The sequence below is a fragment of the Myxocyprinus asiaticus genome, chromosome 25 (assembly GCF_019703515.2).
Source record: "Myxocyprinus asiaticus isolate MX2 ecotype Aquarium Trade chromosome 25, UBuf_Myxa_2, whole genome shotgun sequence".
NCBI classification, from domain to species: Eukaryota; Metazoa; Chordata; class Actinopteri; order Cypriniformes; family Catostomidae; genus Myxocyprinus; species Myxocyprinus asiaticus.
In genome coordinates, this window is record NC_059368.1 from 36,670,210 (window position 1) to 36,686,406 (window position 16,197).

At 35.8% G+C, this 16,197-nt stretch overlaps 2 protein-coding genes across 3 annotated transcripts in view; both read left to right on the top strand.

Moving 5' to 3' along the window:
- Positions 1-294: 294 nt before the first annotated feature.
- LOC127415856 (4-galactosyl-N-acetylglucosaminide 3-alpha-L-fucosyltransferase 9-like) lies at positions 295-9,015 on the top strand. The gene is made up of 4 exons (XM_051654858.1): positions 295-422; positions 546-626; positions 5,634-5,745; positions 5,866-9,015. Exon 4 carries the CDS (start codon positions 5,879-5,881, stop codon positions 6,953-6,955), a length of 1,077 nt encoding a protein of 358 aa, XP_051510818.1. The 5' UTR covers positions 295-422; positions 546-626; positions 5,634-5,745; positions 5,866-5,878; the 3' UTR covers positions 6,956-9,015.
- A 1,697-nt stretch (positions 9,016-10,712) lies between these two features.
- LOC127415794 (E3 UFM1-protein ligase 1-like) overlaps positions 10,713-16,197 on the top strand; it is a 28,663-nt gene continuing 23,178 nt past the window's right edge. For both annotated transcript variants that reach the window (XM_051654740.1, XM_051654741.1), the window contains exons 1-8: positions 10,713-10,906; positions 13,588-13,733; positions 13,955-13,983; positions 14,115-14,212; positions 14,386-14,500; positions 14,962-15,092; positions 15,672-15,730; positions 15,826-15,972. In XM_051654740.1, the coding sequence (XP_051510700.1) occupies positions 10,830-10,906; positions 13,588-13,733; positions 13,955-13,983; positions 14,115-14,212; positions 14,386-14,500; positions 14,962-15,092; positions 15,672-15,730; positions 15,826-15,972 (802 nt within the window). In that variant the 5' untranslated portion in view covers positions 10,713-10,829. The remainder of the gene's footprint in view (positions 10,907-13,587; positions 13,734-13,954; positions 13,984-14,114; positions 14,213-14,385; positions 14,501-14,961; positions 15,093-15,671; positions 15,731-15,825; positions 15,973-16,197) is intronic.

Below are 16,197 nucleotides of genomic sequence, written 5' to 3' on the forward strand. Positions count from 1 at the left end.
TTTCTCCCCTGAGCATTTGTAGCCTCAGATCAGCATTGCTGGTAGGGTGCGGAAAACTTTGGTTATGTGTAGTAACATTTAAACTCCTTTTAGATTAATTTATACATTTTGAGCCTCGCAACATACCATCATATTTAACTCAATTCTGCTTTTTTCTTAAAATCGGCATACGCTTCTGCTGAAGAGCCCCCTTTATGGCTTTTGAGGACGTTTGTCTGCCAGAGCCACAGGCAACAGCAGCAAAGCCGAACACACAGGGGTTAACCTGACAGATGAAGGTTGCATTTAATAAGCCACAAACGTGCACAAGAGATGCTACGGTATGTTGGGGCTCTTTGCAATGGTGATGCTCACGTTCTCAGTGTCGAGCAACAGCGACGGGACTCGAGCTGAGAAAGCCATCGCACCTTATAACACACTCGGTAAGTTTTATTTTAAATAATTTTTTTTTTTTTTTTTTAAGTTACCACGGGAAGAGATGGTGGCGCGGATGGTGACAGTACAGCATTGAAATAACCTGATTTGTATTGAAATGTTTAATGAAGCAGGTGGAAAGCGGCGAGACGACCCACATGAGGCAAGAATTGTGTGCAGCCGCAGAGAAAAATTGTGCACTCGGGGTGGGAGTGAGTGAATTCAGTCTTTTTCGTATATTAACATATTACCTCGTCTTTCGAGGGGGTGATGCTCCTTGCAATCCTAACATTTGCACGTCTCTTACACAGAAAACACATTTTAAAACCAAGCAGATTTGTTTTATCACTCATTATGACCGTAGTAAATCCGAAGGTTGCCTGATTCTGATTTATCGGCAGTGTTCCACTGGTATATAACGTAATGTTATATAAGATACAGCCTTTAAATTTGATGTTTGTTAAATCTTCATTCCGATTGACGTTTTATTTATTGTAGCCTATTCATTTTTATTTCTTGTATGTTAATTTAATGTGGGCTTAAAAGCATTTTTAATACCAGGAAACGTATGCTCCATGTTGGAGCTATTTTTATTTATTTTCAAAAGGTGAGACCATTTGATAACCTATAGGCTAATAATCAAGACCAAATTCACATTGACTGCAGCCAAAACACATATAATGGTTTATAAAAATGACCTATACAGGGGCATAGATTCCATTAATCAAAACAAGAACACCCCCCCCCCCATGATCAATGGAAACATGTCAATTCTTCACACTGAAACCCCCATTTAAAAAAAAACAAAAAACATTCCTTCCATTTTATGGTGACCCAGCGTGTCACAAAATGCATTTAGTCCACAAGATGCTCATTCTCTGAAAAATATATTAATTGTCCATGAAAGAGATTGTCTGTATCAATAAAATGCATGTCGTCCACAAAAGGATTTTTGTACAGTACATTCCATTTCGTAATTCACCATGTCACAAAATGCATTTAGTCCACGAGAAGGGCTGCAATACAGAAATGGAATGTACTGTACAAAAATCCTTTTGTGGACGACTGCATTTCATGTCACATTATTAGCCCACAAGATCAGGAATTTGACACTTGGTGCCCCATATTGATAGACACTGGTTGGTTGTGTAAACTAACAAAAAATTCACCAAGATCAATGAGTGCTTTAAAAAACAAATTGGGCTGTTTTCCATTGTGAGTTCATGTTGCTTAATGCACTAACTAATATTAAAGAAAAAGTTCACCCAAAAATGATTACTCTCATCATTTACTCAACCTTATACTGTCTCAAACTTGTACAACATTCTCTCTTCTGTGGAACACAAATGAAGATTTTTTGAAGGATGCTCACAGTGTTGCCAGGTTTGCAGTTTTCATGCCCAGTTGGGCTATTTTAAAAATGCAGAAGCAAGGTAAAATGATAAAGTCACGAGTTCCAATTATTTATTTTTTAAAGATACTTTCAAAATGTACCTGGGACGCCAAAAAATGTGATTGTAAACACTACAAAATGAAAATGGAATGTCTCATATACAATGATGCGGGGATTAACGATGTTACAACCGCGTGCAGCGTTAAAGCATTTCCCTCTTGAAGCCTGCACTTTGTTCAGGCCGAATGTCAAGATTTATAGTGAATGTGGACTTGAGTTATATCTGTTTCTCACCTAAGCCTATCTTATCACTTCAGAAGACATGGATTAAACCACTCGAGTCAGATGGATTACTTTTATGCTGACTTTATGTCCTTTTTGCATTGAAAGCCCTAATAAATTGACTACTCAATTGAATGAGTAAACTCGTTCCCTCAATTTTATTGAGTAATAGTGTCTCCAAAACGTGTGGAATTAACTTAACTTGGTGTTCATGTAAAAACAAAACAAAAACGTAACCATTTAATTAGAGTAACTAGATACAAGTAAACTTAACTCAGATTTGCTATCTAAGTGTTGTTGTTTCAACTTAATTTTAATTGAATGGACTCAAATTTAGGTCATACAATAACACAGCTTAATGAAGATTATAACTACTACTGGGTCAATCAGCAAATAAACTTATTTCTCCACAGAAATACATAAATGCCTGTACTTAAGTTACATTGCTCAAGAAGAACTGAGATAGCATTAATGGGGTCCAACTTGACCAAAGAGGACACCAATCACTCTAATGCACTGTAAAAAATAAAGTTGAGTAAACTTAAAAAGTAAAGCAACCAACTAGGCAACCATTTTTGAGTTTACTCAACTTCAGGCAAATTAGTTGTACCAACTTAACAATTTAAAGTTGGTTTGTAAGTTCCGTGAACTCAAAACAAGTTCAGCAAGCTCAAAAAATATTAATGTTTATTAAGTTCAGTAAACTTGCATTTTTAAGTACAGCTGTCCATAATTTCCAGTATTCTTTAAAATGATATACAAATATATTAAATTCATAAATAATAATTCATTATAAAGCAGATCTACATTTTTACATAAGATTATATGTCAGTCCCAAGATACCAAATAGCTGGGTCAATTTGATAGGTTTGCTTCATAAATTTAATAAGTACTTTTGTACTTCAAAAATCTAAAAGTTAATTCACTGTAATAACTGAAGAATGTTCATCAAAGCGAACACTAATCATCCTGATGGTGACTTAAAAAAAACTATTTACAGCAAAACATCATTTGAAACACAGAGCTTCAACATCTGTCAATTCAAAACAGATTATTTACAAATCATTTACATGTCCTCGTAACTCGGCACGCTTTATTTAACACACTTAAATTCAAGTGCAAGGGATTGTGGGTACTGCCTTCAGCCACAATGCTTCTTCAGTGGACATGCTCAGTAGCAGATGCAACAATATGAAGTTCATAGTCAATATATATTAAATTAGAATATATTGTGTGTGGGGGGGGGGGGGGGGGATAATTCTGCCACAAATGGCCTGCTTGGGACTACATTCACCACCAAACTTAAGACTTAAATGCCATAAAAGTTTACTTTATTGATTGTTTTAAATCATCTCAACTTTTTGTACATATAATAGTACAATCAACTTTTAAAATTGAGTTTATTTGACAAAATTTATGTTTTGGATTTTTTTTACAATGTGGGGACATCACACGAAACAACAGTTTGTAACAAAATAACATAAATAATGCTACTAAACAGCTAAAACCTCTATTAATTCTTATTAACAACTATTTAAATGTCCCCATATGTTTCCTTTGACCAAGGGAACATAGGCCCTGTCCCTAATGGCACCCTAATCCTTTGCAGTCTTCCTCTGAATGCAGACTGATGGGGCACTTATCAGCAAGTCCTTGAGGGTGCATGAGTTATAAAAGTTTGCATTTGGGACAGACTTCAAGATTTCATTCAGATAACGTAATTTTCATACTTTACGTTTTTCATATACATGCAGTTTTACAAATGATTACTTAAAAAATCATGACATTGATAGATAGGGTAAAGGAATGCACATTAACTCTTGGATATTAGTTTTTTATTGAATAATTCCAAGCAACACACTGACAATAAAGCGTTAGATAATGTAATCAAGAACCTCTGAAAAGAGGTGCCCTCAGTGATTTTTTTCCCATTAAAAAAGTTTTACTTCTAAAGAAATTAATTGTAATTTTGAAACATATGTCTAAAATCATGACCACTCACATGAGATGAGGACACTAGTCATATCATTAACCTTATAAAAGTCGTTTTATGTGGCAGAGGCGCCCTCGTGGAGGCTGCCATTATAGAATCACATGACCAGCCAAATACTACTTGCTTAATCTGAGTAACCGTTTTGTTATTGGACATTTGGATTAAATTAATCATGGCTGATTTTTAGTAGAGAATTTCTACAATGGCATCTGTAACTGAAAACTATTGATTTTGTATGATGCTGCATCCACACCACTAGGTGTCACTATAAGTCCAAGATGACACGAGCAAAAGTTACTGAGGGCACCTTTAAATATTTAAAGAACAAATAAACATGATTCAGACACATGGATGGTTACAGGCAGGTGCTTAGAATACAGCCAAATGTATAGAAAGAAAATACAGCACGTCTCACACACCACCATATATCACAAAAACATTATAAAATACACACAGCCACACTTCTGCAGGTGTAAATATCACCTCGTAAAAAACGTAGACCGAATGTTGCTATATCAACAAATATAAGCATTCTTGCAAGCTGCAGCTATGTATGGGAATGCACACCTTCATTTCTTAATCTTTTAGAAACTCACAATAATTCTAAAATCCTCTTTAAAACAACAATATCAAAGGTTTACTGTTAGGTTACTTTTATGAATGTAAAACTTCCTCAAGAAAAACTACTTAATAAAAACTAAACAAGAATCTCAGGAAAACTGAATAAAATAAAGTTTTGAACCAGTTATACACTTCAGACTTAAAAGTGATACTATATACACAAGGAAAGCAAGTGATTCGTCATAAAAAAAATCAGTAAAAAACGATAATTTAAATCAATATTTTATCCGCGATTGACATCGCCTCCTCGTCCACCATGTTTTTTCCTCCAGCACGGAAACTCCAGTCTGCTTTGATTGGTCAAGAGGATCAGCAGAGGGGACTGATGGGTAGTAGTCCGCTGTGGAGCGTGCACTGATGCAGGCTCAGCCGAAGGGAGCATTGAGGGCGCAAAGGGGGCGCTGGTGAGCACCCCTCTGAACGTAAAATGTCAAATGGGACACCCTAAGGTCTTGTGGACTTCGTGAGAACGCAAATCCACATCAAATGTGCCATTTGGGACAGGGCCATAATTAAATGATTCAAGCGCAAGGCATTCTGGGTATTCCCCACAGGCTACATTTTTTTACTCAATAAATTGAGTTATTAACACTTAAAATCTTACGTTTATGGATTTTTAAAGAAATATTAGTTTGAGGAACTTAGATATTTGAGTTATGAGCCCAAAACTTGAAATTTCAAGTAATGTTTAATTAAGACAACTTGATTTTTCCAGTAATTACAGCACTGTACAGTGTGGATCTTGAAGGTTTTGGATACTATTGACTTACATTGTATGAACGGAAACACATCATTCATCCTTCAAAATATCATCATTTGTGTTCTGCAGAAAAAAAGAAAGTCATACAAGTTTGGGACAGCATGACAGAACGATGAAAACATTTAAATTTTTGGGTGAACAATTCCTTTAAAGTATTACCTACCTTTCAGATGAAATCACTATTGGAGCAAATGGACAAAGTAAACGCTGCTGTCCTGAGCATGTTCAATGCAGAAGATCAGCTGTTGGGTGTTTCTGACCAGGGCTGTTAGAAACCTTTGTGTAAGTGCCCTATAAAAACCACCTTAATGCACACATTTTGCTATAAGTTTAATAGTTTTATCAAAAAAGTTTGTTTGAGTTTATGAAATGCTTTTTGCTTTTCTTTCATTTGTGTCCTAGCACAGCTCAAAGAATGACCTCTGTATTTAACGGGATCCTGCGGCCTGTTGTCATTGCCATCCTGTTGCTGGGGTGCTTTGCGACCATATTTTTCATGTACATAAAACCCAATAATATTGGCTTGTCTTGGCCTACTGAGCCCGCAACAACTACCATTAAAGGGAAAATTCAAACGGCAGCAAAAAAACAAGACAATCAGACGGTGGTTCTAATCTGGCTTTGGCCGTTTGGTCAAACATACGACCTGAACACTTGCAGCACCCTATTCAACATTGAGGGCTGCTCCCTGACTGCAGATCGTTCTCTTTATAACAAATCCAGCGGAGTAGTGATCCACCACAGGGATATCAGTCGAGATTTATCCAGCCTGCCTCCTGCCAACCGACCAGCCTTCCAGAAATGGATCTGGATGAACCTAGAGTCTCCTTCTCATTCCCCAAAAATTCCAGGAATAGAGAAGCTTTTTAATTTGACCCTGAATTACCGTCAGGATGCCGATATTCAGGTGCCTTATGGCTCAATTGTATCTGTCGGAGAGGGGGAGGATTTTGTTTTGCCCGCTAAAACCAAACTGGTTTGCTGGATTGTAAGCAACTGGAATCCAGACCATGCCAGGGTGAAATACTATAACGAACTGAGTAAGCACATAGAAATACACACATATGGCCAGGCTTTTGCGGACTACATTGTAGATAAAGATTTTTTCTCCACTATTGCTACCTGTAAATTCTACCTGTCCTTTGAAAACTCGATCCACAAAGACTATATTACAGAGAAATTGTACAATCCTTTATCAGTTGGGTGCGTTCCGATTACTCTCGGCCCGGCCCGACAAAATTATGAGAACTTTGTGCCCGGAAATGCATTTATACACGTGGATGACTTTTTGTCCCCGAAAGAGTTGGCAGATTACCTTTTGTTGCTGGATAAAAATGAAGAGCTCTATCTGCAGTATTTTGAGTGGAGGAAGCATTTCAAAGTAAAGCTCTCCTACTTTTGGGCTGAGCATACATGTCGTGCCTGTGATTACTTACAAAGGCATAAGGAATACAAAGCTTGTAATAACCTGGATTCTTGGTTTTGGGATTGATTACATTTCATCATCGTTGTTGTCAATTATGGAAGAAATGAACAAGTTTCAATTTGAAGTTAAATTGAATTTAGGGTTCTGAATTTGTGACGAAGAAAGAAAGGGAGAGGGTTCTCTTCTCTCTGTTCCTGATAATATCTGTTCTGTGGTGTTAAATGACATAAAAATTCCTGATCCACTTTGGCACTCCATGGTGAACCAATGTTACTCTGTTTTAAATTAAGTGTTGATGAAATTTGTTTGGTTTTAGTCATAAATGTTTTATGGTGATTACAGAGCTGTGTCTTTCACCAAAAAGTTTCTAATTTCATTTTACTTAACGTAAATATCAACAAAAGCATGCATACTTCTATGACAACAGAAACACACACAAAGCACACATTTTAACAGTCCTTTATATTTGCGAATAGCTTCAATATCAACAAAAGAATGCATACTTTAACCCTTGTGCTGTGTTCCTCATTGAATACCACGCCTTGTGTTCCCCGGTCAAAATGACAGACTCACTAAGATTGTTTATAAGTTTCTTTTATTGCACGGTGGCTCAGTGGTTAGCACTGTCACCTCACAGCAAGAAGGTCCCAGGTTCAAGCCTCAGCTTAACTGGGCCTTTCTGTGTGGAGTTTGCATGTTCTCCCCATGTTTGCGTGGGTTTCCTCCAGGTACTTCAGTTTCCCCCACAAGTCCAAAAACATGCATGTTAAGTGAACTGGAGACTCTAAATGGGCCCATAGGTGTGAGTGAGAGTCCCCAGGAAGGGCATCCAGTGTAAATCCTGTGCCAAGTCAAATATGCAGATCACAGATGGTCCACTGTGGCAACCCCTAACAGGAGCAGCCGAAAGAAGAAAAAGATGACAGGTGTTGAAATCCTTTTTTAAACATATATTTAAATATATATTTTTATTGATAGAAGGATTAATTCAACTGAGCTGATACTGGGCCAGTAGGAGGCACTCCCTGCGAAAAAAAACAAACAAACCAAAAAACATAATAATTACGTAATAAATGAATAACCACTTTCTTGATCTGAACATAATAGGTGTCATTTTAAAGCCTAGAATCTGGACTTTACAATGCATGTAGCTGATCCTACCAATTCTTAAATAATGCTTTTTAATTTGCTGACGAATAAGATCTGTCTCATTCTCATTATTTGCAAATTTGTTATTACACCAATTATATAAACTATAAAAAAGATGAGATAGCCATGTGTTATATATCGTTGGAAAGGTCTCAATTAGTAGAATGAGCAAATTTGTATTACTTATAGTATTAGTACTGAGTATTAGTGTATGAAATTCCCAAAGACATGCATAAATATAATAAACAGAAGTGTCTTTTTGTCACGTTTTTCCTTATTACTTCCTGAAATGTACATGTAATGCAGACAATGATGTATCGTAACTTTTAGCAGATGATCCCGATTCAAACGAGCCCAAATGCAACATAATATCATAAGTAGATCTTGAAAAATTCCTCAAAGAGTGTACACGGAAAGACGTGCACAAGAGGGCACTCAACACGCGGTGTGTGTGTGTGTGTGTGTGTGTGTGTGTGTATGTGTGTGTGTGTGTGTTTGTTTGTTTGTGTGTGTTTGTGTGTGCACATGTCCCAGGACTTTGTGTGTGAAAACACATCCACATATGTGCTCATCTAAAAGATTGGGATGCTTCTGAACACTTAATATTTCTGTATTTTGTAGTCTAATCCATTCATTTCCAATGGCTGGTAATTTTTGAATGGGAACACAAGTGTAACAAAGGGAAATAAAAACCAATTTAAAGAAAATTGTTTTTTAATGTTTTCAGAGACAATATGTGAACAAAGTCAAGGAATTTTATTCCAATTGGATTAAGTAAAAAAGAAAAAAGTCCGGGTCAAAATGATCAGAACACAACATAAGGGTTAATTCATAAAACATTAAGTGCATTTTAACTATGTATTGTATTAATGTATTTTCAAAGAAAGTATTTTTTAAGATATTGTTGCTGTTTAGATGCAAATGTTGTCAGCAGGTTGTTTTGATAAATATATTGCAGTATCAACCAGCTGGAACAAAATGTGCAGCTGGAACAATATAGTTTATATATATATATATATATATATATATATATATATATATATATATATATATATATAAAAACTATATTGTAATAATAACTATATATATATATATATATATATATATATATATATATATATATATATATATATATAGTTATTAACATAGTTCTTAAAATTCTATTCAAATCCTAGTAATTAAATTTATCACTTATTTATCATTTATCATGTTGATTTAATTTCATGAGGAGGAAATATATTCTCTTATTATTTAGATTGAGAATTTACATGTATGTTAATGAATTGATTAAACCGAATTATCTGAATAAAAGAATGACTTTTTAGGAATAATTTTGATGTGTTTAGAACAAAGCCCCCATAAATATAAAAATGCTCCTAAAAAATCCAAATCCAGGCTGGGAATTATTTCCCCTTTATAAGTTCATTTCTGATGCTGTATCAGAGGTCATTGTTTGTTTACAGCCAATATTGAATAAAAAGGTGGGCACACTGTACAGATGTGGATGAATAGCTGTAATATCACAAGTTTTATGCAATGCACAAGTAAAAAAAGAGATTATTATTTTATATGAATCCTTTTTCTTGATTGTATCATTTGCATAACCTGACATGTTCTTAAATTTTTAATAAAAATAAAAAGTAAATAAATTTCTAACTGAAATCAAAGTGTATACTGGTACTTTTACTGGTGTTTTATGACAGATTATTGCTGACTGTAAAAGGACATTTTCCATCATTGTGCTATATTCAACGCTGAAAATACAATCGGGATCATTGTGATTTTTAGATGCCTAACATGCGAAAATTATTCTTAGAAATTACTTTAACCTAGTGATGTGAAATAATGGTTCGACCTTAAGAAAAATGCATCTCCTGAAACCAGTTTTATTTAGTCTTGTCTTAACCCTTGTGCATCAGCTCAAAAAAGTTACTTAGGTGTTCTTAGAGGACAAAAATGTCTGCATCAAAAAACTGCCATAATAATATTATATAGTAATATTATTTTCCACATTTAGTTACTTTTTTAACCAACATCAGTCCTGATCATAACTACCAAATATTCATTAATTTTGAGGATTTTAATCCTATAAATGTCAGTTTGTTTACATAATGCCACTGTTGTTTTTTACACACACACACACACAAACACAAATTTCTCAATACACACATACAAAACACGCTCTGACATCCATACCAACACACCCACACAATTTTAGCTGTATGGCCTGCAGTGCTCTATAATTCAGCAAACAGAAAATAGGAAAAAAGCATGTACATGCTCCATAGGCTAAACATGAGAAAAATGGCGCCATCTGGTGAAAATAATTTATATTTTGAATCCATGGCTCTGGAATGAAAGCATAATATCATAGAATTCATGAATTCACTGGGATCAAATATTGCAGTTTTAATGGGTTTCAGTGGAGACATTTTTGTCCTGAAGGTCCTGAGTGTAACTATTTTGTGTACACAGTGTATTATAGATGTATTACAGGAACTGAGGTTGAAATATAAAAATTTCCCCAAAAATACACACCTTTGGCAAAATTTCACCCAGCCAAAATGGTCGAAAAAACAAAAATGAAAAAGACAAAAATGTCCCTAAGGTCGCACAAGTGTTAAGGGAAACGCGTTTCAACACACGACACCGTTTGTCCCTTTCGGGTTTTCGTCTGACGTTTACGGAAGGTTGTCGTGCGTTTGGCCTGACAGCACAGCTGCTGTTTCAGTGTGGGATTATTTCACTCTAATTTATACATGAATATTAAATTCAATAAATAGGAGAAGTCATGGCAGCCGATTGGGAGGAAATCAGGCGTCTAGCTGCGGACTTTCAGAGAGCTCAGTTTGCAGACACTGTGCAAAGGTAGATATATTATTATTATTACTGTTATTATTACTGTTATTATTATAAATCATTTTGTTCAAAAACTAAGCAAAATCATGTAAATTCCCTTACAAAAAAGTACCTCAGTATTACAGTCTAATATCATTGTTTACCATGGTAACACCACGGTATTATTTTTAGTGTTGTAGAGCAAGCAATAGCTGGATACTTCACACCTTCACTAGTCCGTTTAAAACAGTCATGCGATGTGACAAATTTGTATTTATTTATTTTTAAGTACAAGTTCCATGTAGTCTCTCAAATAATGAGGTAATAAAAGTTGCATGCATAATATTTATGAAATTATTAGCAAAATGTTATTTATAATAGTTTTAGGTTTTCATATGTACAGAGTTCAGTGGACCAAGTACAATGAAATTCCCAACAAATTACATAATATAACAAATATGTAATGGGATTTTTTAAATGTAACATATAATATAAAAGTAGCACCTGTGCAAGATTTTAGCTAAACATTTATATGAATGCGTACGTTTTGCATAATGTGTAATAAGCATGTCAAACTGCAGTCAATATCATCTTCCCAAAAGTATTTCATGTCAACTACCAATTATATAAGCACTATGATATTACCATCTGATACCATGGTACCACCACAGTATTTTTGTAAAGGCTGCAGTGCAACACCTGCTATGATCAGGTAGCTTAGATGTGCATTTCCTATTAAATTGAGTTAGGTTAGAAAAAAATAGAAAATAAGAGTAGATTCACTCCCTTTTGGAGCTTGACACCCCATGAACACCATTCACTTTCATTATATGGCAAAAAGAAAAGACTTAAAATTTTGACTTAAATATATATTTATTTAGTGTTTCAAGGAAGAAAGATAGTCTTATGAGTTTGGAAGGAGATTAAGGTGAGCAAATAATGGCAGAATTGGCTGCATCCGAATATGCATACTTCCCTACTATGTAGTAGAGGTAGCCTGATAGTGGACTTAGCCCGATAACTAAGGTGGTGGAAAAGGCAGATAACCAATTAATCGACCAATAGTTTTAAAATTGATTTAAAGAATGTTAAAAAAGATTCTTAGGCACAGACACAGAGGCTATAAGAGTCCAAAATTAATTAAATCCCAGATACAGTTTATGGTGTAACCAAAATCCCAATAATAAACAGAAGGGGAAAAAAATATTTGGTGCATTGCCAACTGTAAACAAGCCCAAAATACACCAGGGACTTTTATTTTGAAATGCCGTAGACTTGGCTCCGTTACAGTGCACTATATGTTTTTACTAAATTAAGCTTTTTATAGCCTCTATATTCACCAGATGAGGGTTTTGTAAATATACAGCAATTAGCTACAACATTAAAACTACCTGCCTAATATTGTGTAGGTCCCCCTCGTGCCGCAAAAGCAGTGCCAACCCATATTCTTCTCACCACAGTTGTACAAAGCGGTTATCTGAGTTACCGTAGACTTTGTCAGTTCGAACCAGTCTGGCCATTCTCCATTGACCTCTCTCATCAACAAGGCGTTTCCATCCGCAGAACTGCCCCTCATTGGATGTTTTTTTTTTTTGGCACCATTCGGAGTAAATTCTAGAGACTGTTGTGTGTGAAAATCCCAGGAGATCAGCAGTTACAGAAATACTCAAACCAGCCCATCTAACACCAACGATCATGCCACGCTCCAAATCACTGGGATCAAATGTTTTCCGATTCTGATGGTTAATATGAACTTTGACTGAAGCTCATGACCCGTATCTGAATGATTTTATGCACTGCAGCCACACGATTGGCTGATTAGATAATCACATGGATGATGGTTGGTGCCAGATGGGCTGGTTTGAGTATTTCTGTAACTGCTGATCTCCTGGGATTTTCACACACAACAGTCTCTAGAATTTACTCCGAATGGTGCCAAAAACAAAAAACATCCAGTGAGGGCAGTTCTGTGGACAGAAATGCCTTGTTGATGAGAGAGGTCAACAGAGAATGGCCAGACTGGTTCGAACTAACAAAGTCCACGGTAACTCAGATAACCGCTCTGTACAATTGTGCTGAGAAGAATATGGGTTGGCACTATTGGAATGCTATTCTGAGGTGCTGATTGGTGCTGTTTTGGCAGCATGAGGGGGACCTACACAATATTAGGCAGGTGGTTTTAATGTTGTGGCTGATCGGTGTATATATTTCACCAGGAATAAGGTTTTTATTATTATTCACGAGCTATACATTTATGTATGTGCATACACACAATTTATGCACTGAGTGGGCACGTTTCCATATAGTCGCATTTTTCTTTGCATGCCTTTAATTTTATAATTCAGAACACTTGATTATCTAATCGAAGTAACAAGATATGCATTGAAGTGAGAATAAAAATGTGGATCAATATTGAAAGATTTAGAGCAAATCCCCACAATGAGAGATTTGTAGAGTTTTTATTTCACCTCTAGAGGCCGCTGTTATACTGTTGAACCAAGCCGCTTTAACTACAATCCTTCAGCACCAGCCGCAAAGAAACATGGAGGAATTAAAGGGGGGGAACGGCATAGATTTTTACAGATAACCGATAGTTCCAAAAAGCATATATCGGCACGATTAATCAGTAAAACCAATATATCAGTCTATCTCAGTATGCGATTTTGGATGCAGCCGTTGAGTCACTTTAATTGTCTATGTGTTTAATTCAGGTTGTCTGAAAGGAACTGCATTGAGATAGTGGCCAAGCTGGTGGAGGATAAGAAGCTAGATGTGGTCCACACTCTGGATGGGAAGGAATATGTGACCCCAGCGCAGATCAGCCGAGAAATGCGAGATGAACTCTACACGCATGGAGGTTGGTGATCACCACAAACATTGGGCACTTATTGAGCTGTTCAGACATGTGTATGCAGATGTGAACAGCTAACAGCTTTAATAAGTACAGTGCAGTAAGTGTAAAGCCATGGGTACACTACAAGATTGAAGCTTGTTACCCTGCGTACCTTTAAAGATATTTAAAAGACATTTAAAGAATCTGACTTAAAAAGGATCTAACATTTCGCTTTATCTTGCCAGGGAGGATTAATGTTGTGGATCTTCAAAAGGTTGGTTTGACATATTACATAACATTTTGTAGATTCAAATGCCTTTTTACAAAGGGGGTGGGGGGGGGGGATTTTTACATGAGTAGCCTTTTGAAGCGTTTGCAAAAGTTTTTTTTTAATATTCTTTATAGATCATCAATGTTGATTTGGTCCACGTGGAGAGCCGAGCAAGTGAAATCGCCAAATCATACAAAGGCACGCAGCTAATACTGGGTCAACTGATAGACCAGTGAGTGGACTGATACATGTTTTTAGGGTGTTTCTTAGTAGAAATTAGGTCAATATGTTTATAGAGTTTGTAGGTGGCTAATTACCATATAATTACATGTTATAAACTGGTCCTTAAAGTTTGTCAAAGATTGAACCATTGCGCCTTTCTCTGTCTGGTCTTTTCCTATCAAGACAATACTTGGATCGCCTTGCTGAGGAGGTGAATGATAAACTACAGGAGGCCGGACAGGTGAACATTTCAGAGCTTTGCAAAATATATGATCTACCTGGGGATTTTCTTACTGAGGTGAGTCCAGTCTGCATGGAGTATTGGTGTTATGTACATTACCGGTCAAAAGTTTTGAAACACTTGACTGAAATGTTTCTCATGATCTTAAAAATCTTTTGATCTGAAGGCGTATGCTTAAATGTTTTAAATTAGTTTTGTAGACAAAAATATAATTGTGCCACCATATTAATTTATTTCATTATAAAACAAACATTTAATAAAAAAAAAATACGTTTTTGAAATTGATGACTTGGACCAAATAATAAAGAAAAGCAACCAATAAGTGCCCAACATAGATGGGAACTCCTTCAATACTGTTTAACCCTCAGCGGTTAAAATATTAGATCAATTACTGTACTTCTAAAATATATCTTTAAAATATCACTAGTGAAATGATACTACACAGTATTTCCACCCAAGAAGGTTGACTGACAATGTGTTTACTGCCTACTCTAACATTTTAGTTTGTTCTCTACTAGGAGCTGAATAGGAGGCTAGGGAGAGTGATCCAAGGACAGATTGATCAGCACAACAGAGGAGTAATCTTTACACAAGCTTTCCTCTCCAGACACAAAGCTCGCATATGTGGCTTGTTCAGTGCCATCACAAGGTTAGCAACCCCAGAGCATTGCTCGCCCTCTTCACAATGAGCCAGATTATTAGAAACATTTAATACGGTGTTTACTGTAAGATGCTATGAATATAAACACATCTGCAAAATAACAAATAACCAATATAAAGCATTTTTAAATTGTTTGAACTCATGGCTAGGGTGTATTTAAGCATGGTAGCCACAATTCTCCAATTAGCAGCCACTGTTTCCTATTAATGACAATGTTATCGGCCTGAGAATAACATATCTGAACTAATGCTTTTAACGCCTTTTTGAATCTTTAGAATTATTGTTTAGGAATATATGTTTCATGAGTTGGAATTTAAGAAATTAAGTAGCGTTCTGCACTTTGTTTTGTCTTCATGAATTTAGTTCAACTTGGAAGACATTTAAACGCCATTCTAACATTTGACTCACTCTTGCAGTACATGTTGGCCATCAATATTATATAAACTATATTCCAGTTATAAAAATGCTAAATGTAATACATATCGTACATTTTAATTTGTCTTTCTTTCTCTTTTGTCTATAATGCTTGATTTCGTTGTGATTTGTTAATGGTTGTGATTTCTGTAGGCCTACGCAGATCAGCAACTTGATACATCTGTACGGTTTTCAGGAGAATCTGTTGTACTGTAAGTATTGCAGTTTACCTTCTTACATAGAAATTTCTTATTCATCTATTATGTGTATAGACTGCTTATTATGTGTGTTCTTACTCGTTTATCAGCGGTGCTTGAGGAACTGGTGAACTGCGGCCGTTTGAAGTGCTCAGTGGTTGGAGGCAGGCAGGATAAAGCCATTTACATTCCTGACATCTACTCCAATACCCAGAGCTCTTGGGTTGAGTCCTTCCTCAAACAGAATGGATATTTAGGTGTGTTCATCTTTTTATGTGCTCTACACCTGGATTTACAGCAGCAACTTTACGTAGTTTAAAGGGGTCATGAAATGCTATTTTTAATAATTTTATTATCTTCCTTGAGGTCCACTGATAATGTCAGAAAAGTTTGTTTGAACCAAAACTGTCATAGTTTAATAATAAATGATAATTTTCGACCCTGTTTCTGGCCCTCTTTCTGAAACGCTCCGTTTTGGCCTT

Excerpts from the sequence above, each read along its gene's own strand:
- LOC127415856 (XM_051654858.1), top strand. The coding sequence starts at position 5,879 with ATGACCTCTGTATTTAACGGGATCCTGCGGCCTGTTGTCATTGCCATC.